Source organism: Pseudocercospora fijiensis (genome assembly GCF_000340215.1).
Source record: "Pseudocercospora fijiensis CIRAD86 unplaced genomic scaffold MYCFIscaffold_1, whole genome shotgun sequence".
Lineage (NCBI taxonomy): Eukaryota > Fungi > Ascomycota > Dothideomycetes > Mycosphaerellales > Mycosphaerellaceae > Pseudocercospora > Pseudocercospora fijiensis.
Genome location: NW_006921532.1, coordinates 2,319,191 through 2,345,204, shown reverse-complemented (window position 1 = coordinate 2,345,204; position 26,014 = coordinate 2,319,191). Strand labels below are relative to the sequence as shown.

At 46.1% G+C, this 26,014-nt stretch overlaps 7 protein-coding genes across 7 annotated transcripts; 4 read left to right on the top strand and 3 right to left on the bottom strand.

The window, feature by feature from the left end:
- Positions 1-183: 183 nt before the first annotated feature.
- MYCFIDRAFT_127420 (uncharacterized protein) lies at positions 184-1,843 on the top strand (the record flags this gene model as incomplete). Its single annotated transcript, XM_007922825.1, has 2 exons — positions 184-1,608; positions 1,661-1,843. The coding sequence occupies 2 exons, from the start codon at positions 184-186 to the stop codon at positions 1,841-1,843; spliced, it is 1,608 nt and encodes a 535-aa protein (XP_007921016.1).
- On the top strand, positions 1,598-2,470 carry MYCFIDRAFT_209568 (uncharacterized protein). Its single transcript, XM_007922824.1, has 3 exons — positions 1,598-1,608; positions 1,661-2,239; positions 2,295-2,470. The coding sequence occupies exon 2, from the start codon at positions 1,870-1,872 to the stop codon at positions 2,161-2,163; it is 294 nt and encodes a 97-aa protein (XP_007921015.1). The 5' UTR covers positions 1,598-1,608; positions 1,661-1,869; the 3' UTR covers positions 2,164-2,239; positions 2,295-2,470.
- Positions 2,471-3,684: 1,214 nt separating this feature from the next.
- MYCFIDRAFT_205747 (uncharacterized protein) lies at positions 3,685-7,368 on the top strand (the record flags this gene model as incomplete). Its single annotated transcript, XM_007922823.1, has 12 exons — positions 3,685-4,182; positions 4,214-4,239; positions 4,271-4,312; positions 4,366-4,379; positions 4,402-4,783; positions 4,807-4,901; positions 4,945-5,027; positions 5,053-5,059; positions 5,102-5,183; positions 5,215-5,268; positions 5,295-5,326; positions 5,360-7,368. The coding sequence occupies 12 exons, from the start codon at positions 3,685-3,687 to the stop codon at positions 5,404-5,406; spliced, it is 1,362 nt and encodes a 453-aa protein (XP_007921014.1). The 3' UTR covers positions 5,407-7,368.
- Positions 4,928-7,368, bottom strand: MYCFIDRAFT_209567 (uncharacterized protein). The gene has a single exon (XM_007922822.1). The coding sequence runs from the start codon at positions 7,124-7,126 to the stop codon at positions 5,429-5,431; it is 1,698 nt and encodes a 565-aa protein (XP_007921013.1). The 5' UTR covers positions 7,127-7,368; the 3' UTR covers positions 4,928-5,428.
- On the top strand, positions 7,351-14,609 carry MYCFIDRAFT_205745 (uncharacterized protein; the record flags this gene model as incomplete). The annotated part of the gene is made up of 9 exons (XM_007922821.1): positions 7,351-7,873; positions 7,910-7,926; positions 7,954-8,026; positions 8,071-8,082; positions 8,108-8,224; positions 8,257-8,290; positions 8,323-8,365; positions 8,395-8,435; positions 14,592-14,609. The coding sequence occupies exons 1-9, from the start codon at positions 7,764-7,766 to the stop codon at positions 14,607-14,609; spliced, it is 465 nt and encodes a 154-aa protein (XP_007921012.1). The 5' UTR covers positions 7,351-7,763.
- A 9,164-nt stretch (positions 14,610-23,773) lies between these two features.
- On the bottom strand, positions 23,774-24,497 carry MYCFIDRAFT_169429 (uncharacterized protein; the record flags this gene model as incomplete). Its single annotated transcript, XM_007922820.1, has 8 exons — positions 23,774-23,823; positions 23,848-23,927; positions 23,962-23,979; positions 24,008-24,053; positions 24,083-24,124; positions 24,160-24,363; positions 24,393-24,415; positions 24,469-24,497. The coding sequence occupies 8 exons, from the start codon at positions 24,495-24,497 to the stop codon at positions 23,774-23,776; spliced, it is 492 nt and encodes a 163-aa protein (XP_007921011.1).
- Positions 24,498-25,045: 548 nt separating this feature from the next.
- Positions 25,046-25,978, bottom strand: MYCFIDRAFT_26183 (uncharacterized protein; the record flags this gene model as incomplete). Its single annotated transcript, XM_007921547.1, has 2 exons — positions 25,046-25,610; positions 25,680-25,978. The coding sequence occupies 2 exons, from the start codon at positions 25,976-25,978 to the stop codon at positions 25,046-25,048; spliced, it is 864 nt and encodes a 287-aa protein (XP_007919738.1).
- Between the last annotated feature and the right edge of the window lie 36 nt (positions 25,979-26,014).

Sequence of the window (26,014 nt, the reverse complement as noted above, 5' to 3'; positions counted from 1 at the left end):
ACTCTTCCGACCTCCATAGCACTACTCCATCTGCGAGGCTCGGCGCGCGCATTCTCGGGACACGACGCTGCTACCACCGACCTCGTCATCATTCTTATCTTATCGCCGAGATCAGGCAACCTATCCTTCGACCGCACAGCACAATATCTCTGCCTCCTGCGCGCATAGCATTACATTGCAGCCATGGGAAACCAGCCGTCTAAGGAGAAGGACGGCAAGGGCAAGAGCGGCTCGGAGACACCCACTGGGCCCAGTCTGGACTCCTACCCGTCCTTTAGCAAATCCGACACGAAAGAGTCATCGCGCTCCTTCAGAAGTGCTCTACGCACCAAGATCCCTGGCAAGACCTCCACTGACAGCCCGCGAGCGAGCAGCAGCAATTTGGCAGGCGCGGAGTCAAACACGAGCCTCGACAAGACTGATTCGCAGTCCGTCAAGTCAGCCACTGCGGGTCGCTCTGGCAAACACAGTCGCGCATCAGCATCTATATCTGAGACGCCCCGCAGAGGCAGTTCAGCGGACGAAGATGAGAATCAACCACCGCCCTCACCGACCATGTCCGCCTCGGTTGGAGGTGGACACGGCGAAATCGAGGAGGCCCAACGCAGCGGAGAAGTAGACGCTGTATCAGATGCACCTCCTCAGGGAAACATTCATCAATCGCATAATAAAGAGCCCACGGAGTCAATTTTGGTGAAGCGCCAGCCTAACGGGCAGGGCGCGGCTGCCGCACTCGCAATTGCAGCATCCGATCCAGAGTCACGGTCACCCTCAGCATCGGGAGACATGAACATCGGCGCGCTCAAAGCCTCCGATCTGGACGATATGATCAAGCGACTCGTGGATGCAGGCTACGCGGGCAAGGTCACTAAGACTGTCTGCCTCAAGAATGCTGAAATTACTGCTATTTGTAATGCGGCTCGCGAGCTCTTCCTATCGCAACCGGCGCTCTTGGAACTATCGCCACCCGTAAAGATTGTTGGAGACGTTCATGGCCAATATACCGATCTGATCCGCATGTTTGAGATGTGCGGCTTTCCTCCTAACAGTAACTACCTCTTCCTGGGGGACTACGTCGATCGCGGCAAGCAAAGTCTGGAGACCATTCTACTACTTCTGTGCTATAAGCTCAGATACCCGGAGAATTTCTTCCTCCTAAGAGGCAATCATGAGTGTGCGAATGTCACAAGAGTCTATGGATTCTACGATGAGTGCAAGCGAAGGTGCAATGTCAAAGTGTGGAAGACTTTCGTTGATACATTCAACACACTGCCAATTGCCGCCATCGTGGCTGGCAAGATATTCTGCGTCCATGGTGGCTTGTCACCATCGCTGTCGCACATGGACGACATTCGCGGCATCGCAAGACCGACTGATGTTCCCGATTATGGGTTGCTTAATGATCTGCTTTGGTCCGATCCTGCGGATATGGAGGCCGACTGGGAAGCCAATGAAAGAGGCGTTAGTTACTGCTTCGGCAAGAAAGTCATCATGGAATTCCTGCAGAAGCATGACTTTGATCTGGTCTGCCGAGCGCACATGGTGGTTGAGGATGGTTACGAGTTCTTCAATGAGCGAATCTTAGTCACTGTCTTCTCAGCACCAAACGTAAGTAGTGTCTTGGGATCTTGTTTGATGGCCACCACTAACATGCTTGCAGTACTGCGGCGAATTCGACAATTGGGGCGCTGTCATGAGCGTTTCCGGCGAGTTACTGTGCTCCTTTGAACTCCTGAAGCCTCTGGACTCAAGCGCGCTGAAGAATCACATTAAGAAGGGGCGTAACAAGCGCAACAGCATGCTCAATAGTCCACCGGCCAGCCAGTTCCCACAGAGCTACTAATAGTACACGGCCGAGATATTGGTACAATGGAGGTGCAAAATTTGACACGCGGAACAGAATGCAAACAGCGCAAGAAATTGCTACGCTCAAAAGCGACGTCTCTCGCTAGAGGATTGCACGCATCACGAGACGTGATCATAGCAGGTCGATGCCCAGCTTCGAAGGAAGACACGGTTCGCTGGAGATTCAATGACGGCGTTACAACTCAACTCAAATACATGAGGTACCCGATAAGCCTTGCAACCAGTCTTGCATATCTGCAAGCAGCATATGAGTGGCGCGGAGCAACAGCTTTCGCGATTTTGACTAAGGAATGTTGAAGGTCAGAGTGGCCAGGCGAGACTGGCATTCATTTCAGGGATATCACGGGACGGTGTAATGACTAAAGGCGCTCAGGCAAGCATGGTTGATTTTTACAACATTAGCTTGGCTGAGCTGACTCTTATAGCAGCAACATGAACGAAAGTGCTTACGGCTGCCTTCAAACGCGGAAACGCAGAAGGTAGGCGTCGCTTGGACAAGAATACTGGAGAAGCATAGAAGCGTCAAGGTAATTACTAGTTTTCAACCCCCACGCAGGCTGGATTATTGTCTAGATAGGTGTGTATATGTCTTGTCGACTCCTCTAATTCTTCAGAGCTCGGAACTGTTATCACAAGATTTATGAATAATGCCAGTGAGCGACAGGCAGTACTTACTCCTGTGATTAGAGGAGCCCGTGATGAGTGGCGATGATAATGTACTGCTCATGATCTCCGTAGCATGATACCACGTCAACGCGTTGGCAACCAACACATCGTCACCGACCATTGCGATCACGCATCACCAATAGCCATCCCATGGCCAGCTCAGATTGCACCATGACCGTAACACTCCCGCGCCAGCAAACCTTTTGAACCACTTTCCTGTCCAGCCAGCTACCTACAAATTCGAGCCACACAGCACCAGCGACTTCAGTGCACCACAACCCTATTCTGGCCTCGCATCCAACCAAAACAAGTCTCGATCGAGGAGCAATCGCAATATGACTCGCACCAGGTATCGTCTTGCCATCAATGGCAGGCCGTCGATATGCATTGTATTGCTCCTGGTGGCTGGGATGGCAACGTATAAGATGGCTTCAGATTTGAGCAGCGGCTGTCTTGGTACATCTTGCTCAAGAACGAAGACCGAGTTGGAATTTCTCAGTGCTGCATACGGCTCTGAATCCAAGTTTGCACCCATCGATCACATCGAAGAAAGGCAGGCACATGAACATGCCCTCAACAGCCACATCCCCATAGTCGACTCGTACCACAACGCCTCTTCTTTGGAGAGTCGTCAAGCTCCATGGACAGATGACTACAAAGCTGCTACAAAGAAAGGTGGGAAATTTATCTGCTGGATGAAAGATCCTGCGAGTGCCGGAGACAAGGCCGTGTCAAAGTTTACGAAGCATAGCGACATCGAGGCTCAAGGCTGGACTAGAAGACAGGAGACTGTTGACTATACTCATGTCACGAGTGGAGATTATCAATCAATGATCAAAATGATTGGAACGGACTTGTCTAATGGGATCAAAGTACGATTCGACCATGATAGGGATGTGGGAAATTATCCGGTGAGTAGGTACCTTAGCATGAAATCTTTTGATGTGTTCACTCACCAATCTGATCAGGCCACGAATGGCGAGTATGTCAATGTCTACGTAAGCACTCCTTCTCTCCAAAATCTTCTTGACGCGTCCTTACTTACAAATATTTCCCTCTCCATCACCAGTATCCCAACCACGGCATAATCCTAGCAAACGACAACTACGGTCCCGAATCCCAAATCGCAAACGGCAAAGCCTCTCACAACCCATGGAAAGATTCTCGGTACGTAAAACTTCTCTCCCTCCCTCTCTCTCTCTCTCTCACCATCCTCATCACCATCCATCCATCCATCCATCTAACCACCCATCCTCCCTCCTACCTAGAAACAAACCCCTCCCCATCGTCCAACTCCGCCAATGGTCCGACCTCACCTCCCTCGAATACATCCACCTCTCTTCATCATCCCCGCAAAACCTCCGTTGGATTTTCCGCCGCAACATCACGAACCGAAAAACTCAAGAGATGATCACCAAAGCCCTGCGAAAAAAGTCCAAGCAAAGCGACAGCGACTTCAAAGCAAAACCTTGGCCTGGAGATATGTTTGAACCGGGACACGAAGGTTTCGAAGCGCTGATTGCGACCCCGAACGTGAGTGGGGTGGTTTGGATGTTGGTGCAACACGAGGAAGAATTTGGGAGGAAAGAGATTAAGAGTTTGAGGGTTTGGTGGGATGGGAAGGGGGTGAATTATACGCCGAATTTGATGGTTGAGGTTGGGGATGTTTTGAGGATTTGAGGTAAGGGAGGTGGGTGGGTGGGTGAAGTGGTGTAGCATGATTCGGGCAAACTGCGAGAGGAACACGTGCAGGAAATTCTCTGATTTTTGCATGCTGGTGGTGGTCTGTTTATCTATACTAAGCTTATCTCTCTCTCTTGATAATAAGATGAGTTTTGGCATTCGACGTGCTTCCGGAGCATGAATGAGCTGGCTACGGAGACCGGATCAAGCTACCTACCATTAGCATACGGACGTCCGTCCGTACGACCTTGAATCAAAACGATGGACGATGGATACATACCCCTCTATACTTTTCCCAAACCCACGCATCTCAGAGGGCAGACAGTACATTAGCATCATACGCCGTAACTACTGACGAGCTACTTACCTTGTTCTCATCACACATCTCACTTCATCCGGCAGGTCGACAAAACTTACTGTACATATATTGTCACTGCGTTCACGCTCATCAGTATTCGGAAATCCGACATAGCCACAGATACACGCACGCATCAAAGGTACAGTACAGTACGTACGTGTACAGTACAGCCAAGCAAACACGCACGCATGCCAAGGACCAAGACTCTTGGTATGTCACAAAGACGCATCAAGGTTGACTTCATCCGTCTTGGTCAGCCCAGGACCAGGCTGCGACATTCCAAATAGGAAGTGCATCAATACAATATCAGGAGTTGAGATTGGGAGAAGTTGATTGAAACAAGCGGAGATAAAATTCTGAGGCGCGTGAAGTGATTGATTCAATGAAGCGAGACAAGTCGCCTGCCTCAGTAACATCATATTTACAGGAAAAAGAAAAACCAAGCACAACCCAAGTGAAATCCATCAAACGCCCCAAAGCAAAGCTGTAGCAGGCCTTAGCATGATTGATTCTCTCTTTCCTTCTCAGTAGTGTGCTCTCTCATTGGTATCGTCACTCTGCCGTCTCAATTCAGATCGGATGCTAGAACGCTCATTCGTATTGCCGTGCCGTTTGCGTTACTGGTATAATGCATGAATCAGAAATCCAATGCCATTGAGCAAAAACGCTCAGATGCTTCATGCCGAAATAACAAAGTAGCTTGTAATTGAAAATGTAGTAGCGAGCGCAGCGACCAGACAGGCTTTCTCATGAGTCATCACGGAGACTGCTGAAAGCCCGTTAAAGTGCCGAAACAGTGCCGGCGGCGCTGTGCTCTTCGCACAGAATGGTAAAAGGTGATGACGGTAGTGGCAGTTACATGGAGAGAATATGCTCTCCTTTGCCGCGGTATCGCTGAAGCTCAAGGCCCAGCTCGCGCATGCGTTCAGCTCCTCTGCCAGGCTTGACTCGGTAGTTCTTCTCGCCCTTGGCAGCTGCTTTCGCGCAGGCCTTTTGAAGCATCTTCTCTTTGCGTCGTTGACGCTTCTTCTCCAGGCCTTTGTAGATGTCAATGGCGCCACGCTTATGGTAGTCGCCGGTATTAGCGTGATCGGCCGGCTCGTCGTCTTCTCCGTCGTCGATGCGGAAACCGTTGGGCTTACCAAGATAAAAGCCGCCGCCGCGAGGAAGTGATGAGGTGTGGGTGAGCTGTGGGCGGCTGGCCAGCACGTTTGCAGCAGCATCGGCGTGGAAGTTTGGCGATGCTCGCCTTGTGTTTGGGGGCGACGTCATCATGGTGAGCGGTGCTGGTGGTGATCGGCTTCGTTTTGGAGAGTGACCACCAAAGAGTTTGCGAGGTGGTGGAGATCGAGCAGTGCTGCGTCTAGTGGTAGGAGGCGGAGGTGACCGAGCGCTGGCCGGCACCCGCTTCAAAGCAGACGGAGCGGGAGACCTGTGGCGAGCTGGAGGTGGTGGGGATCTGTGCACGTTCGTCTTGTTGCGTGCACTATGCGATGGTCGACGTCGGAGCGTGGTGTCGCCGTCCAGATCATCGAGCTTGCCGTGCATCAGACTTTCGCAGTCGCTCTCTTCCGGGTCGACGAGATCCTCATCGTCCTCTTCATCCAGTTCGGGATCCGAGGTAGGGAAAGTTGGGTCAATGTCTTGCGGTCGTGCTTTATGCTTCGCCGCCTCACGCTGCTTGCGGTGGTTGATGAAGGCTTGCTCAATAGGTCTGTCTTCGTCGAGAGTGCCACACACAAAGTCGGTGGAATCTGGAAGATCGACTGGCTCAGCCCTAGGATGGATAGGTACCCCGTGAGCATGGTTCTTGCGACGAGCCTTTCTGAGCGAAGTTCTTGGCGAGAGGTGGCTTGAAGTTGCAGAGCCCACCGAAGAAGACAGCGCGGTGTCTTGGTGTTTGGCATTGGCCGCGAGGTCGAGGCGATCCATTGAAGTCGCGGCCGTCGATGCAGCGGCACTAGGTCTCCACCACTCGTCGTCGCTCGCTTCACCTTCAGAATCGGATTCGGCAAAGCCATCTTCATCATCGGTACGGAAGCCATCGTCAGACTCCTCCTCTTCGTCCTCGTCCTCGTCTTCGGCTTCGAGGTCATCATCGTCATCATCGTCCTCGTTGAGCGCTTCCGCATCGAGATCATCCTCGTCCTCTTCTTCCTCGACAGCTTCTTCCTCGACTTCCTCGCACGCTTTGCGGATGTAGGTCTCTTTCTTGAGAGTGTCGCTGACCGTCAAGCGGCTGCGATGACAAGTAGACTCCTGCACCCATTCTTCCGGCTCGTCATCACTAGAAGCGAACTCGTGGAATCGAATTGCTTCTGTGCTGGCATCCGACTCATCGTCGGACACTTTGCGCTGATGCGCATTTGCAGAAGGGGTTGCAGTGGGCGCGGAAGCAGTCTCGACAATGACGGGACTTTTGCGGGAGCTCTTTGGTGAAGCATGGGTGACAGTGGAATCAGAGCCGCGATGGGAATTTGATTCAGACTTCGCAGATCTCCGCTCCGGAGGCGGAGGACTGACGATGCGTCTTCCGGAGCTTGTCCTCTCCATTGGTGGTGTGCTCTCTGCTGCGGATCGAGTGGGACAGATGAACTTCAAAGCACATTTTCGCTTTGGCGGGCAGGCCGAAGATGGCAACGGCTCTGCTGTCTTGGGAGTCTCCTTTGGCTGTGATGTTGGAGGCCTCTCGATCTTCTTGCCACCGCATGCGAACGATATGCATCGCTTCCTGCCTAAGCCTGCCTCGACCGTCTTTTCAGAGGCTCCATGTGCAGGCTTCTCGTCCTGACCGACAATGTGCGGTTCCTTGGTCAATGCCTTCTCGGGAATGGGGATGGATGACATGATGGTAGTTGGCGGAAGTGGTGGTGAAATGGCGGGACTGGCCAGACTATGACCATCATCGCTGGTGAGTTCCGCAGTGGAGGCGACGCTTGGGTTACTCCAGGTCGATTGAGTGCTCTGGGCGCGGGGTGGCACACGAGAGTCACCTTCCTCGTCAGTGTGTTCTGTTTCGGAGTGCAGTTGTCGCGTCAGGAGCGACTCTCTTCGCTCGTACATTCGAGGGTCGGCTTTGGCGAAAGAAGTCAAAGATGGCAAGTTTGGCGGGGCGCAGGTAGTGGTAGACGGGTGTTGTTTTTCGTCGGGCGGTTCGTCGACTTCGGCGAGTAAGTCTTCGGACTCATGCATGCCAGTAGTCGCGGTCGGCATGGACGGCTGGGCTGTGTTTCTCGGATGCATGGCGGCGGTGGAGGTGGTGAGGAGGAGGGGAAGAAATGGGGTGAATGTGTCGGTGGCGTGGTGCTGCGACTGATACTGCTGTTCCGGTAGAAGGATTAACGATGACCCAAGTGGGCCGCCGGTGCTATAATGTCGAGGCCATCATTGTGCGCGTGATTGGGTGTGGCGAGAAGTTGGATGCTGGGATGAGGTCACAGAAGGAGGTGCCAGGTGCAGGCGTAGGCGTCGGCGTAGGCTCGAAGACTTGCGACAAGTCAGCAACAAGAGTGACAGGATGCGGCGGTGATGTAGGCGCGGCGGTCGTCAGGGTTCATCTCACAATGGTAATTGGGGGGCACCCGGGGCAGTGATGTTGAAGCAGCGAGTAGCGCAGGACGTGCGAGATATGGCAGGCGGTGGACGCAGGAGGTGAGGAAGGCAGGCTGTGAGGAGGCAACAAGAAGAGCGGGCGCGTGTCGGTGGTCGGTGGAGATGGTGTTGGTTGTAGCAGGTTTTTAGCGTGCAAGGGTTGTGGTGGATTGCTTACATTTACGGACATACTCGGTGGTAGTGGAGTCGATTAATGAATCGAGATATAGCCATTTTTGCTAGCCAAATCGGGCATGCCGGGGATCCATTAGTCGGCGACTTTATATTATAGTAGAAAGTCGTTATATCGACGAAAAATTAGCTATATAGCTATATATAAGGTATTGTTTAAGGCATATAGGTAGGCTAATTTCTACGCTCTTTCTTTATTATAATAGCTTATTTAATCCCCTCTTGTCTCGATATATTACTGCGTTTACAGCTCTTTAATCTACCTAAAAATAGCCTATTCTTAGCTATAGACAAATTTAATAAGATATAGCTATTTACTAGTAACTTCTAGTACTAGAAGGCGTAGGACAGATACAAGGATAGATTAATATAGCGGATAATATACTATTATCGTTGTCGGTTAGATTCGAATCGGCCGCGCGAGTTGCTAGATAGTATTCGGAAGGTAGAGTATTATAAGAATAGGTACGAGGCCTCGTATATAGTAATTGCTATATATCGCTCGAAGAACTATAAAGACCCGTATATATATAAGGTCGCTTCGTCGTCGCCTAACGCTTCTACCGAGGTAGGCTCGCTATACTACTATTCGATAGATTATATAGTAAGTTTAGTAGGGTTGCCTCTCGAGTCGATAGTAGAGGCCTAGTCGATAATAGAAGCTAATAGTTAGTAGGACGTACGAGGTGCTAGTAATAGCTTAAAGGTCGTTCTCGAGTACCTAATAGACTAATACGACTAGAATATAGCTTATATATTATTAGCTAGTAACCGGCCCTATACTTATAGGCTAGTTTTAAGCCTATATAAGAGGCCTCCTTCTATATTATAGATAGAGCATCAACCTCGTATAGCACATTGTTTATGTTATACTTCTATAATGCCTATGTTGTAGGGCTCTAGTTATTAGCCTAAGCGATAGTCTCGTTATCCTATCTTGCTAAATATAGCTGCCTATATTGCTATAGGTTATATTACCCTCGGTAGCCTATACTATTGCTATAAGTAGTAGTAGTAGTATTAGTTTCCGTCCTTTATTAGAGCCGAAGGTAGGGCTATCTCTTTATATTTAACAGGTTCGGGTATATTAAAGGTAGTCTCTAGGCACGAATAGCTATAACCGAAGCGAGGGTACGATAAGAGCCTACGATACGGACGATACCGAAGTATCTTAAGGGGCCGTTACGACAAGTAGAGAAACCTCTTAACGAGGGCATCGCTTTAACCCCGAAAAGCTATAAACCCTTAGGACTATTATAGCTTAGGGCCTAGTCTATAACTATAGCTAGCTTCTAAGGACTCGGCTCTAGGTCGAAGACCTATTTAGTACCGCTTGCTCGAGATAAGCCCCGCCTAAGGAGGAGATAGACTAATTACCTATCGGCCTTGCTTAGTTTGCTAAGACTATCTATACGATAGCAATTTCTAGATTATAGGTCGGATGCCTAGACAGTTCCCCTATTAACCGGGTAGACTGTTTCGGGATTCGCTGCCTCGTTCGGATAGTGCTTAGCCTTCTACTAGAAAAAGAAGGTCCCCGCCCCCTCCCGCCTAGCTAAAGGAGATACGAGCTAGTTTCTAGGATCTAGGTATAAATAGAGATTGCAGTCTCTCCCTCTAAGCGGCTTTCGTCTAATACTAAACTTAGCTCCTAGGGGTATATAGGCGACCCCTAGGAGGCTAAACTCTAATGCTACCCCGAGGGTAATATTAGAAGAAAACAGCCTAGTATACTATTCTCTCGTATAGTAATATCGAAACAAACCAAACCTATAACATACACTAAAAACACTTTCCTATAGTATTTTATTTTAACTACTTTACGATAATCGAATAAGCTCTAGCTCTAGCGAAAACGAGTATTACGAATTAGCGGAATCTTCGGAATCTAATAACCTACTAGACCCTATTAACGAAGAAATTAGGCGACGACCAGTTGTTATAAGCGCCGTCGAACTAGGGGCTATCGAGCCTTCTACGCCCGAGGCCCTCTATAATATCGTTATAAAGATAATTCAAGGGCAAACTAACCTTCTCCGTTAGAACAGGCGTCGCCTACTAGAGCTAGGAAGTAGTAGGAACCCTTTGTTCGAAGGGTAGAACGCTACGGCGCACGTAGAACGCTTTAAGGATAACTTAGCCGAGTACGGACTCGAAAAGGAGTCGGACTAGTACAAGGTCCGGTCCCTTACGAGGACTACTATTACTAAGCTTTACCGAACCCTTAGAACCCTAGTTAGCTACCTAGAAAAGGACGACAAGTCTAATACCGACTAGGAGGTCTTTAAGCAGGCCTTTATAAGGGAGTATCGGGATCGCGATAGCCGTCGCATTAAAGGCAGTCGTACGTAGCTTAAGAACCTCTATATAGAGAGGCGTACCGAAGATAACGACCTAAAGGAGTACGTCCGCGAGTTTGTTAAGTTAGCGGACGGTATCGACTAGTAGGACCTCGAGAATTCTTAAAGAACGAGGCTGCTCCTTAAAGGGTTGCCGTAGTCTACGGCTAAGCGTGTCTTCCGTCGCTATAAGCTTAGCGAAGCTAATCCTAAGACCTTTAGGAAGTATAAAGAGGTCCTAGAGGCTATTAAGGACGATATTAATAGCTCCGCCGATATAAAGAAGTTCATTTACGGCGAGGACCGGAATAACCTAGCCTAGGTAAGGAACGATGCCTTAGGAACTAGAGGGCCTAAGTTTCTTCCTAAATCGCAAAGTAGTCCTAGTACCGTAACTCCTACCGTTACTAAGTATTCTTAGGACGTTACGGACTTAGCTAAATCCCTAGCCTAGCTCAACCTTAATACGAAAGCACTATAGCGAGTTAGGGAGGTTATTAATGCTAGTATACTAAAGGATGTACTACCGGTCTACTAGATTTCCGATCCTAACTACCCTAAGGCCCCTTTAGTTAACGTCTACGCTATGCGAAAGATCTATTCTAACTTAGATAGCAAGTGCTAGATATACGGCGGTTTCAAATATGTTTAATTAGACTGCCCTATTTAGAAAGAGCTTCTTAAGAGGAAGCTCGTTATATAAGTAAATAGTCGGTTCTACTATACCGATACCGGCGATAAGATTAACTTCGAGTAGGATCGTAGAGCTCCGAAGCTGCCTTAACTTAGGAGTCTTCTAGAGAAGAAGTATAGTAGTAAGATCGAGTTTAAGGACACTAGGAACAGTACCCTTGCCGCTATTACTAAACGAGAAACTTAGAAGGTTAGGGCAAAACAGGTTAAGGAGCGGAGTAGTAATAGTACTACTAAGCCTATTAAAGTTAACTTTATATCTTAGGATCCGGACGCAGTTACTAATGTTTACGCGGTTACTAAGAACAGTATAGATGTCTACGCTACTATACGGTCTTAGACCTAGTCCTAAAGCAAGGGCAAGAACCCTTAGAACCCTACTCGCCCTAGTGCGGCAGCCCCTACTAGGGTACTAAAGAACAAGGCGGCCGACAAGGCTAAGCAATAGCGCGAGTTAACCGTAAAAACTAAGACTCTCTAGATAGCTATAGACCGTGCTACCCGATCTAGCACTATACCTAGCACCGTACCTAGCACCCTACCTATAGAAAGCCTAGTCGTCCTAGAGACTCTAGAGGTCGATATAGAGGATGTTGCTACCGATATTAGTAGTACCCTAGGTCTAGCTAACCCGCCGGCCTATAAACGAAAGTTAGCCGACCTAAAGAGCTTTCGCTTTAATAGGTATATAAAGAAGTATAGTGCCGGGCCTACTAACTCTTACGATATAAAGGCAAATGCTCTCTTCTAGGCTTTATAGTTCCTAGACCTTAAGTCTAACGTATCTATAGGAGAGCTTCTAGTATCGGTTTGCCTACTAACCTGTTCTAGAGCCGGATTCCTAACGATGCTACCTTTATAAAAGACCTTACAGCCCTCCGACGTAAATAGGGGCGAGAGGACTATATCGACGTCTCTTCCCTATAGTTCCTTCCTAAATTTTTAGGGGCCTAAGAGTTAGTAGAAGGCGAATTAGTAACCTACGAGAGCTAGGAGACTATCGATAATACTAACGAAGAGGGGATTAAGGAGATAGGCCGAGGGGATAATAATAATACCGACCCTGCTTCGGTTTTAGTTTCTATTAAGGCTGTCCGATTTACTAGCTAATAAATCGGTCGAGTAGGACCTCCTCGACCTAAGGAACTTTACTCTATCCCTAATAATATAGACCTTTCCGTAGTTACCCGTTCCTTTGCTATCGTTCCCGCTATCTATATCTAAGTTACTATCGGAAGCTATAGTTAGTAGTTGCTAGTAATGCTTAATAATGGTTTAGAGTTACTTATTATAAGTAAGCGCTAGGCTAAACAGCTCCGACTGCTAATAAACAGAGATATTTCCCTTAGTATATAGGGAGTAAATAGGGAGGTTACGCTAGTAGGTGCCTGCTATAATATTATAGTAGACGCTTTCGGCATATGCTTTTCCTTTACCTTCTAGATTGCCGCTAACCCGAATACGCTAATTATTCTAGGTCGACTATAGTCTCGTATAACCCGGGGTATCTAGCGCAACTGCGACGATAGCTCCTAGGAAGGAACTATCGCTAACTAGAAGGGCAACCGAGTCGTGTTTACTAGTTATATCGGAAACACTAGCTACAAGTTCTACGAGGATATCCTTGCTGCTTCTAAGCGCTCTTCGGGAAACGCTATAGCGCGGTTATAAGACCGGCAATCTACGCTATAAGTTAATATAGCTTAAATAGGTTATATCTAGAGGTGCGCCGCTCTATACGACAAGGCTAGTTTCTAGGCTCTATACTAAGGAGACGAATGCTCGAAGCGATAGCGAGTATAATAGTATAACGACTACCTAGTGTACGAATCTCGGTAATAATGCTATCGCAGGCATCGCCGCCGGAAGCGGATCTACCCGAATCCGAACTAACTAATTAGAACGCCGAGCTAATACTACCCCGAGGGTATTATTAGGAATCTAACGTTTTCGCCGGAATTATAAATTAGGATTACTAGCTGTATACCTACCGACTTAAGGAGACTTCTAATAAAGTTTACGCGCTGTTCTACTACGCCAATCTCCGGGCCTAACGTTAAAAAGAGAGGGCTCGGGTATTACGAGCGGTTAGTATATATACCCTATATAAGAGGGTAGCTAACAAGATTAAGCCTATAAAGGGCAGCGTGTATATAACCGATAGGTCTAATCCTAGCGGAAATCCTAACTAGCGACAAAAGTGCCTTAACCGCGAAGCGATATTAATACCTAGGGATAGTCTATACGACTAGAGATACATTACTAAGAAGTTCTCCGCTATTCCTAGGGGGTCGAGGCTAACGCCGGAGAGACTAGCGAACATTAAACCTAGCATCGAGCTTTCGGATCTTAAACTAGATTTGCTATACGAGCTTCTATACAACCGCGAAGCCGTATTAGTATATAACTTTACGCATCTAGGCAGGATCAACCCGGAGGTTGCCCCTCTATAGAGGATCCGAACGATCGAGTATAAGCCTTAGGCTTACCTAGGGTTTAAGCTAAACCTAAGCCTAAGAGGTATAGTTAAGGATATAATACGGTAGCGTGTAAAGGCTAGTACCTTAGAGCCTTCCTATGCCTCGTATCGCAACCTATACTTCCTAGTTTAGAAGAAGATAGCTCCTAGGGAACTAAAGAAGTACCGTCTAATTAACGCTATACAAAAGTTCAACGTAGTTACGATTAGAGATGCTAACCTCCCTCCGGAGACTAATAGGTTCTCGGAAGCTTTTACTAACTATATTATAGCCTTACTAGTTAATGTTTTCTCGGGCTACGACTAGATCCCTCTCTATCCTAATAGCCGCGACCTTACTAGTTTCGAGATACCTCTTAGGCTATATAGACAAACTACCCTTCCCTAAGGGGCAACTAACTCCGTAGCCTAGTTCGTTCGTATTATAAACTAAGTCCTCGCGGCCTATATCTCCTATATAGCGATGCCTTTCCTTAACGACATCGGCATTAAGGGCCCTAAAACTAGGTACGATAATAAAGAAGTAGAGCCTAGCATCCGTAGGTTCTTTCTCGAATACATTTAGAACCTCGATAGTGTCCTCTGCGACCTAGAGCGAGCTAACCTAACGGTATATAGGGAGAAGCTTTAGCTCCTATACAAACGAATAAACATTATCGGGTTTGTAACTAATAAGAACGGCCGCTATCCTAACAATATACGGGTCCTAAAGATTGTGTCCTAGCCCGACCCTACCTACTAGAAAGATGTCCGGATCTAGCTTAGAGTAGTCTCCTACTTCCGTATCTAGGTCGAAAGCTTTACGTTAGTATACAAGCCCCTATACGCCTTACTTAAGAAGGATACAGAGTTTGAATAGACCTCCGTTTACTAAGCCGCTAAGGACAAGGTTACTAAGGCACTTATTAGCGCGCCTACGCTTACCTCTATTAACTACTCGGAAGGCGTAGGTCTGCTAATTATTGCTATCGACTCGAGCGGGGAAGGCTACGGCGAGATACTAATATAGTGTAATCGTAAGAAGCCCTCCTTACGTTACCCTATCCGGTACGAGTCCGGTCTATAGAAACCTATCGAGGCCCGATACGATGCTAGCAAGCGAGAGTGCCTTAGTGTCTATAAGGCTCTTAAGAAGTTCCGACCTTAGCTCTTTAGAGTGTTCTTTCGCCTAGAAGTCGACACTTAAACGCTAGTCTATTAACTTAACCGTATAGCCTCCGACTTGCCTAACTCTACGATAGCTCGGTAGGTTGCCTAGATCTATTTGTTTAATTTCGACGTCTTCTATGTTCCTAGTAAGAAGCATACTAGACCGGATAGCCTTTCTAGAAGGCCTACTATAGAGGAAGACATTGCCGAGATAATAGAAGAAGAGGATGTCGACGCGGTTATTAACCGCACCTTCTTTACTACCTTCTATATTAATACTATACTAGTAATTACTAGGTCTACTACCGACGACTACCCTAGTAACTAGCCTAACGACGACCCTGCTACTAACGGCGAGGACTAGGACGATACTAAGGCGGGCAAACTAGATAGGGATAATATCCTTAATAGGGTCTACTCCGACGACTCCTATAATATCGCCTACTTCCTTACTTATACGAAGAGAGCTCCCGGTCTATCGAAGAGTTAATACCGTCGTGTTATTCGCTATTCTTAGAGGTTCCTTATTAAGGATCGCATCCTTTAGCGATAGGCTATAGTTAACGCGCTACTCTAGCGTGTTATTAACGATCTAGTAGCCCGACAAGAAATCCTTCGTTCTATTTACGATAAGCTCGGCTACCGGGCGGCGGAGGGCACCTTCGATGTCCTTCGTCGTCGCTACTAGTAGAACGGCGTATAGGCTAATATCTCCCGCTACTATAAGAGCTGTCCTAAGTGCAACTTTAGGAACAGCTACCGACGTCTAAGAGAGCTACGTATCCCTACTGCCTAGTTAGTTAGGGAGCGGTAGTATAGCGATAGGGTCTATCTTAGCCGCAATAATAGCCTATATATTATTCGAGAGAGTCTTTCTCGATAGCCGGAGGCCTATTATTTCTACAAGGGTTGCGGTGCTATTAATGCCCGTAATATAGCTACCTTCCTATTTAAGGATCTGTTTTGCCGCTAGGGAACACCTTACGAGGTTATCTTAGATAACGCTACGAATAATATAGCTAAAGAAGTTTAAGCGCTGCTTATTTCGTATAAGGCGAAGAACGTTCGCATCTCCCCGTACTATCCCTAGTCGAATGCTATTATTAAGCGTAGCTATCGGTCTTTAATTAATGCCCTATCTAAGATAACTAATAGAGGGGATAGGTCCGTTCCTATCTCTACCCGCGTTCTAGCCCTTCTCTAGGCGGATCGAACTACTATTATCGATACGACTAGACTTACGTTAGTAGAGCTTATAATTAGAAGGGACGCCGTTCTTCCGATTAAGTTGTCCTACCGTACGCATAGCGTTTACGACTAGGGGTCTATTCGTACTAGAGTAGATCTCCTTACTCTACGCGCTAAGGCTCTTAAAGACATAACTACTACTTCTTAGGAGGGACTTGCTCGATAACGTCGCCTTCGTAAGGAGGCTAAGCAGTATTTCGACGACTATAATGCTATTAACTAGGAGCCTCTTAAGGTTAGCGATATAGTCCTTCTATACCGGTCCGAGCTAGAGTATAGTTACTCCTATAAGCTAGCCTTTAAGTAGAAGGGTCCTTATAGAGTAAAGGAGGTCCTTTACTCGGGTTCCGTATACCTTCTTTAGGAGCTAGATAGTGCTACCTTGAAGCACTCTCACCCTCGGGCTAATCTAAAGAAGATCGTTAAGTTACGCGAACCTGCCTGCCCTCCGCCGACCGAGGAGGAAGTTAGTGCCTCTATAGACCCTCTACCGTCCTTAGATGCCTATCGGGAGGAGGATCCTACCGCGATTATAGATCCTGTTCTACCTACGAACTATACCTATCCCTAGATTCGTCTTAGTAAGCTATTAGGAATAACTTAAGAATAGAGGGAGGGTTATATACGGATTAACTATATATAGAGCGTTTCCGATGTTAATTCCGATTCTAATAGTAAACTAGACTTCTAGCTATCTAACTCTAACTCCGAGGAACCTAACTAGTCTAGCGATAAAGACCGCCTAGAATTATAGCTAGACGACCCCGAGACTAAATAATCGCATATCCTTTCCTACCTCTACTGCGTTGCTTTCCTTGCTACGTTGCTTTCCTTACCTCTATTAACTATTCTCCGCGCTGTTAATGCGGTGCCGCCCTATAGCTTCAGTCCTTACTGTCTGTTCCTGCTAATGTTTATGCTCTCGTTTATTGCTTTTAGTTTATCCTATTGTTGTCTTTTGCTTTTGCCTTTACCTTCGATTAATGTTGCTATAACTTTATTCCTTCGCTCTTGTTTCCTTAGATAGAACTATACGAGGCGTGTTTTCCTAATAATACCCTAGGGGTAGCATTAGGAAGATAGCCGAACCTAACCCCTCTACCCTTCTAGGACTACTTCCCTCTAGATTCCTAGACTCTAGTAACCTTCCTTAAGTAATAACGATAACAAGATACTCTGCTAGAGGATGTTCCTGCCCTAATTAGCACTAGCTATATAGGACACTAAGAAAGGGAGGATCCCTCTCCCTTCCTAGCTCTTAGATAGATATAGTAACCTAGGCCTATAGCCTCTAAGAATAGGGACCTTAGGCCGCTAAGCTTAGTATCTAGAAGAAAGAAGAACGTACGGGCTACGTTTATATGCCTGCTGCTATAAAAGGTAATGCTGTATCTACAACGATAGTGCTATAGGCTAATACAAGCTACGCTAGGCCTAGGCGATTTGCTCCTAGTTGCCGAGTATCTCTAGAGAAAAGCTAATGCTACCCCGGGGGTGTTATTAGTCCTGCTAGCCTTACTACTATAGATTACTACTAGGTACTCGAACTAACTAGTTATATTCCGAGTGCGCGGGAATCTACGAAAGCTAGAGGTTAATAAAGGCGCGTAGTCGCTACTAGCAATTAGCTAGATCGATTGTTAAACTTTAGCCGCCCTACTAATAAAAGAGTCTCGTATATAGCTTTACTTTTTAGGGTCTATATATAATCGTTATCTGTTTGCTTTACCGGAACATACGGACTACGCTACCTTTGCACCCTATTTAAGGCGAGCTTTCTAAGCTCTTTCTTCTACTCGAATACTAACTAACTTACTACCGCCTACTCTCTCCCCCTCCTTCTATCTAAACCCTTTAATTATTATTAATAAGCTACGAACGTTTTTACAAACTCGTTACTAACTCCTTTCCGCTCCGGTCGACTAAGATGTCTTCTAGCGCCCCGAATCCGCTAGGCGCTAGCAGCAGTAGCAACCTACTAGCCCTAAACCTAGGCGTACTAGTCCCGATCGAAGCCCCCTCCGACAGCGCCTTAGCTACTATAACTAGCCTCGAGCACTGCTTCTAGATCGTTACCGCCCTTAAAGACCCTTAAGAGAAGATCTAGAACGCTCGTACCCTACTACGCGTTATTAATAGGAATATTAAGAAGGCTACTGTTTTAGTTATATACGGTATAAACAACTTGCGTTAGTCTATCGGTAAGCGTATCTTTAAGCGCGAGGTCCTTAACGATATAGATATCGAATAAGCCTTTCCTATCGTCTATAGCCTCGAGACGGCCGGCACCTAGATTCGCTTACGCTTTAAGACCCTCGACTAGGCCTTCGAATATTAGGGAGGACTAAGCAGTCTTCCTAAGAGCCTTATTAACTTCGCCTACGGTAGATAAGAGCGTACAAAGTAGGTCTCTTCGTTCGTTAATAAGTATAAGGTCCGTCGTTAAGGCGCTAAGCACCTTTCCTACACTATAATCTATCGTATATCTACCGCTAGTAAGAAGGTAGGCAAGCAGTTACTTAACTTGTCCTTTACGCTTAACGACTTTACGATATCCTACTAGAAGCGGCACTACGATGCAATTGTCTAGATCGATCTTAATATATAGACAACTAAGGATCTACTAAAAGAGAAGGGCTATCGTATTAATAGTATAGGTTTTATTATTAAAGGTTAAGAGGCTCCTATCGTTAATGTCCTTAAATATAAGGCTCTTCGCCTAGAAATAGAGGCCGATACGGCTACTAGTCTCGCGCTCGCTACGGAGATATAGGCTTAAGACCGTCGCTCGACCCGCAACCGTAAAGTCCCTTAGGAAGTTAAGGACGAGCGCGCTAAGGCCGAAGCAGCGCGTAAGAAGGTATTATATACTCGCTAGGCCCTCCGCAAGGCTACTAAGAAGTATAGCGCCCCTTCTAGGGCTAACTATAGTACTAACTATAGTAACTCGGATATTAATATACTAGATATACTACTAGAAGATGTCTCCTCCGAAGGCTCCTTTAGCGAGCGTAGAGATAGAGGGCTCTCGCCGATCCTGTTAACTAAGAATATCTATAGTTCTTATAAGGGCGACTCTATTGCGTACCTTATTACTAAGATCGATATAGTTCCTAAAGCCGATATAGGCAAAGCTCCTACCGCCCTATCTATCTATTAATAGCTCGACGACCTTAGTAAGCTAGGAGAAGAGCCGTTCTCTATATATACTAACTATATTAAGAAGGCCGCTAAGGTCTGTAGTCTCTATACTAGTACTAAGGCGATTGTCCTCGTCGGCCGCCTATTAAAGATTAGTCGCGAGGTTCCTAATTAAGACGCCTTCGCTGCCCTTAAGGCTAATTAGGCTTATGCTAACTAGTTTCCTAGACGCCCTATTGCCGCCCCGACATCTCTAGGACTCTACGCGTTTAACCCTACTAGTACTATTACTCGCGCCTTTACGCTAACGGATCGCTAGAGCAAGTTCGTTACCGGCATCCTTAGCTAAGGTACTTCCTTCGACCGCTTTCGCTAGACTAGTAATACTATCTTCCCTTAAGTCTTTAGCTAGTTATAAGAGCCTCGTAGAGTATATCTTCCTTTCCTTATCGACCTAATATAGGAGGAGTTTGAAATGTACCTTTAGTATATACGTGCGATGCCTAAGTCTAAGTAGGAAGGCCGCAATACCCTTTAAACTTATAGTGTAAGTAACCAAATCGTCCGCTAGTACCCTGCCCTATAGCTCTTAGCTATCGCCCTTCGACCTAATTACGTATACGAGCTTATCTCTATCCCTAAGCCTACTAAGTTCTTTAAGGTTAGCGGTACTTATAAAAACTGTCCTTCTAAGGAGTCTACTCGTCTCGGACAAGATATAGTTAAGCTCGTAGCTAGCGAGGGTGCTAGTTACCTACGTATTAAGGTCTGTCTTATATCTAAGGATAAGACTAGCTACTCTACTGTTGTCGAAGGCATATATTAGCCTAAGGTCTTTACGAACTAGGTTAAGAAGCTTAAGGCTCGTAGCCTAGTCCTACTAAGTAAGATCGGCAAGCTTACTAACAAGTACCTTACCGACGACGACCTCGACTATATATTCGATAATTAGCTTAATAGTAAGGGGCGCAAGGCAGAGTAGATCCTTAACCCTCTAAAGGAGTGCGAAGTCTCTATTTAGATACTATACCTGCTATATAGTAATCTAAAGACTAAAAGTAACCGTATATTAATTAACCTAGGCTACTCTCGCGTTATCGACGGTACTAAGATTAAGGGTTACGATAACTTAACCGTCGCCGAGGTTGCTAAGGCGCACCGCAATCTAACCGCCCTTCTAGGTTCGAACACCTTCGTACCGTTCCCCTTCCCTGCCGCTATCTTAGTCGAAGGCCTTAGTTGCATCTCCGACGCCCTAGTTAGTAGGATTCCTTAGTTAAGTTACGTTATTTAGAACGAAGTTAAACAGATCCTCTAGCTTAATAACGAGGGACTTAAGGAATATCTGTACAATTAGGAGAATGCTACGAAGGAAAAGGCTACTAACCTCCTCGTCAATTAAGCTTTCTACGAGGGATAGTACTTCGGTACTAACAGCTTTAACGTATACGGAGGAGATTTCGAGAACCGACTAGCGGATAAGGTTATTGCTAGTAAGGATTACGGCGCGTTAAAGCAATAGTAGGTCTATATAGTATTGCTTAGGAAGTTGTTTTTGCATAATTATAGTATCTAGGATTAATGCTACCCTAGGGGTATTATTGCGGAGTTCTAAAAATAGCCTTAGCTAAGAAGGCTAAGGATGCATACATGTTTGTTTTAAGCGCGCAATGTAAAGCGTGTCTAGTTAGATACGAAGAAAGGGAGGGATATTAGCTAGTAACCGGCCCTACACCTATAGGCCAGTTTTAAGCCTATATAAGAGGCCTCCTTCTACATTGTAGGTAGAGTATTAACCTCGTATAGCACATTGTTTATATTACACTTCTACAATGCCTATATTGCAGGGCTCTAGTTATTAGCCTAAGCGACAGTCTCGTTATCCTATCTTGCTAAACATAGCTGCCTATATTGCTATAGGTTATGTTACCCTCGGTAGCCTATACTATTACTACAAGTAGTAGTAGTAGTATTAGTTTCCGTCCTTCAATGTTCTATCTAATAAAAGAAGGCCGTAATACTAACCGTTTTGCTATTATTAGAGGTTATCGAGTAAAGGAAGGTATAATTAAGTAGTCGAAGAAGAAGAGGAATTTAAAGAAGGTAACCCTAGCTAAGAAGGGCAATATCTCGTTGCAACTCGAGAACCTATATAACGAGCTAGCGCTATTAACTAATCTAGTAAACGGCGCTTAGTTATAGTATAAAGCTGTATTAGTAACGATTAAAGGGCGCCTTTATAAGGGCATTATATAGCAGGCGGATTAGTAGAGGCAATTATTAGAAAGTAGATTAGTAGGAGATATAAGTACTTACGTAACTAGGCTTTAGATAGGAACCGCAAAGCAACGACTAATCTAGGATTAGTTATTTCTCTACGACGCAACGCATAAGACTACTAATACAGGCTAGCATCTCTTTATAGTATATATCTGTAATAGATTCGAAAGTTAGATGCTAGCAGTATATATATTGCTATAAACACAGCGTACGAGGCTTTAGCAAGCTGCTTTCTAAGTCCTAAAGCGGTAGTATCCTTGCTAGAAGCCGAAGTTAGCTATAACTAACGACTCGGTATAAGAACAGTCCTCTATTCGACTGTCCTTTAACGAGGAAATACGACTATATCTCTACTAGCGGCACGCTAAAGAGACCTTCCTTCGATACTTTCCTAAATTTAAGTACCCTATAGTCTAGCGACTATTTAAAAGAGCTATTTATTAGGCTCGGAGTAAGGCAGAGGTTAAAGAAGTTGTTACTATAATAGAAGCGGAGTTGCGGCTTCTTAATAAGCAAGAAGAGACTTAGTATTTACTAAAGAATTAGTCGTCGGACAAGTTATAGAAATAGGCTATATAGGCTCGTTTAAACAATCTAGTACTTATGCAAATACGTACTATATCGCTACTAGAAGGATACTATAATACTATTAAATACGACCGGAAGAAGGACCTCCCTTAGTTAACGATATATAGCACTATAACTAAGTTGCTAACAATCGACGCTCGGCAACTATATAAGGCGGACCTTTAAAGCTATAGAATTAGCAAACGTACGCAATATTAGAAGGTTAAAGGGATGCTATACTTCGAGGAGTTAATACCTCCTACTATATAGGACTTCGTTAGGAAACAACTCGCTATTGCGGAAGATATAAGGCTAAGGCATTGCTACTATACGACGGCCTTAATACTTATATTGTATCGTAACGGACAACAACCTCCTTACTATAATTGCCTGCTATAGTTTTAGTAGTACCTACCTTACTACTATATCCTTCGATACTACCTATTTATAACACTACTTAACCTATAATAACAGCAAATTTATATTAGCTTCTATAGCGGCTTTAATAGTATAGAAATTAGTCCGTATTAGCGGTAGCGAGATAGCACTACCCTCTTCCTTAAGGGCTTCGAGGACACTTAATCCTATACTGCTAGCGATCCCTATCTTCGAGACTTGCGCGCTTACTTTAACGAAGGCGTAGAAGGCCTCTTATAACACTTCTATACGGTCCGTAACGATAAGACAATCCGTAATAGTACGCTAAAGGACAAATATATAAGAAGCTTCTTACGGCGTATTAAAGACACACTTACTTAGCTAGCTAACTTCTTACTAGATAACTTCCTTCGAGAAGGTGCGCCTAAGGTTTAATTAACTAGTAACCGATAGCGATAGTAGACTTAATAACAACTTCTACCTAAACCTGTTACTCTAACTCGCTAGCAATTGCCTCGGTATCTAACCCTTCCGCTACTACTACTACTACCGCTAGCGACTAAATATAGACCTCGAGCCTTTAATCTTCCGCTACTTAACGAGACGCTATTATTACTAATACGACTATTATAGGTTATCGACCTTCTTACGCCGAGTCCGCTACCCTTTAGACCCTTACCTTCGAAGCCGCTACCGCGGTAGCCGCGCGAGTCGCTCTTATCTATATAATCGGCTTAGCTACTCGATTTAGATACTATTAAAGAAATAGCTAAGCTTATAGACCTTACTTTACTAGCGCTAGTAAGAGAGGCTTCGCTATTAAAACAAGACCTAGAAGTAGTAGAAGACTTCCCTTAGTTAGATAACGATAACGCGATACGAGAAGTAGTAGGTAAAAGGCGGACGTCTAATAAATATAATAGTAATAAGCGTAAGAGATTAGTAGCGACAATGCTACCTACTATTAAGAGGCCGAAGAAGAAGAAGCCGTAGATAGCAACTAACAACACCTTAGAAGTCGCTATACTAGTCTAATTGCGACAATAATATAGCCTAATTAGGCAAACCGAGCTAATATACTAAAACCGAGCATTTCCGTAAGTTTAGTAGGTCCTATTATACGCCTAATAATCGGGCCATTTCCTAGCCGGAATGGTGGAGACAGTCCCGCAGAAACCCAAAGGAACGGGAAGCTAAATTCCTTCTACAATCAACACTATCTGGTCGGTGGTCGGTGGTCAAGGTGCTCTGCGCTGGTCCGTGCAGGGTGTGTTCCGCGCGCGCATGCAGAAGTTTTCTAGTACGGGCAGTCCGGCCGGCGGACGGATGACGTCAAGGCAAGTGCTTTTCTATTTATGCTTTCGAATCAGTACGCACATGTACTTTGTTGCCTCGGGCGCGAGGAATTTCGATCGCAGCCGGCCTTCACAACCTCACACTATGACTATGTACTACGCATGAACCGCTGAGCTGCTTCCTGCGTCTGCAGATGCACTTTCAGCAAGCACCGGTGCATACGGTAGCACAACTGCCGTGCCGGCCGTGCCCTGGCCTGGCCTGGCCTGGCCAAATCATGACTTCTATGCGGGTGCGTGATTTTTCTACTGGACCGCAGGGTGGGTATCGTTCCTCCCTAGAATATCGATAGCAAATCGGCATGGCGTGGCTTATTGTATGGAATACTTTCATGCCCACGCCTTTTTCGGCTTCTTGAGCCCGGCATACAGTCCTACCTATGTACCGTACAGCAGTGCTACCTGACGCGGTACACCAAGCTCCGTCTCACTCTCACACCGACATCGATCCTCGCATCATCCTAGTAGGACTATCCTTCTGACCATTTACAGTAGATTATTGCTCCGAGCATTGCCCTCGGCTCCGACTACTACCATCTTGCGGATTATTAATCAATTCAAATCACGCTGCAGCTCTTGATTTCAGCATAATATTATTAGTCTTCAAACTCTACATGAGCATGCGCGAAGCATGGAGAATTCTCCATGTTGCCTGTACATAGATGTTTCACTAGTAGCACGTGCAAAGCTACGTCGCGACATGTGCACCTGAACAAAATAAATTCACATCTCACATGCCTTGGCACGTGTATGTATGTATTATGATTAGGTGTGGCTTGGTCGTTTCGCCATGCGAACTGTGAGCTTCATCGATCCCTGGACAAGGTGAAATCATTACGACTGGGATCTGCGAGTTGGTATCAAGAAGTGCAAGCATTATTCTAGATGTTTGGATGTCGGACATTATTTTAATATTTCTTGACTTTCAATCTGCCTATGCCTTACGCTTGCAATGAGTGCGTGGCTCGGGTTGTTGGCGAACAGAGACGGGAAGAATTCGGTGCCGGTCGTTCATCCGACGACGAACATTGCATTGAGCCGTGGGCGGCGCTTGTTTTGCTCATGCCACCTCCTCTTCAGGCGGCTGATGACCAGCCTGATACCAACTCCAGATATTCAACCCGATCTTCTGCCCTTCAAGAACAGGCATACCAGCATGAATCGTCTCCTTATAGCCTCTTCCCTCCGCATCAAAATTCATCCAAAAAACCGCAGCGCCTTTCTTCGCCTTAAACGTGACACCCTCACCACTTTCCACCCCACACTCCACAAACCCATTCTCACACCATCTCTCATCCTTCGGCCTCTCTAATCTCGGGAAATTCGTCCCTCCACCACGACATTCATCCTTCGCATACACCATAAATGAACTCACTCTCCTCGAAGTCTTGGTCGAGGAAGCCCAGTCGTAATGTAACGAGTAATGCCCAGAAACATTGTACCGCTGAGTCCAAAGTCTTTCGATGAAAGTATCTTTCGGCCAGCCTTGAAAAGATAATGCACGCTGCTCTATGCACTGCACAACATGGTCTCTTGGAATCGAAGCTTTTTCAGACTTCCGAACTTTGTCGTCGATTCCTTCAACGCCTTGATTCACGACTGTGGAAACATTCCATCGGTCTTCGCTGTGTATACAGATACACATCAGCATGCCTGCCCATCGGGTGGAACAGATAAGAGTTTTTTTGCCTTACCTCAACGCAACCAAATGCTCCGCTTCCTCACCGCTCAAAAACCCCTCAACATAGATTACAAGCGGACTGGTGGAGAATATATGCGTTGAATAATCATGTCTTTCGCACTTCAGAGTTTTCGAAGGATAGACCAAATTCTCGACTTTCGCTCTAGCTTTTGGAACTGCTGGCGATGCAACATTCTCGGCATTAGATCCTGGAGTTGAGAGATTTGGCGTTGCGAGAAAGAAGTATATGACCGCCGCTATGGCTGCGACTTCTAAGATGGTTCGATATCGGAAAGAGTCGCCTCCGGCCATGGCGTTCAAGTGCAAGAGGGACGATTTGCGTTACTA

What these genes read in the sequence shown, in the direction of transcription:
- MYCFIDRAFT_209568 (XM_007922824.1), top strand. Translation starts at nt 1,870, where the DNA reads ATGGAGGTGCAAAATTTGACACGCGGAACAGAATGCAAACAGCGCAAG.
- MYCFIDRAFT_209567 (XM_007922822.1), bottom strand. Translation starts at nt 7,126, where the DNA reads ATGGAGAGGACAAGCTCCGGAAGACGCATCGTCAGTCCTCCGCCTCCG.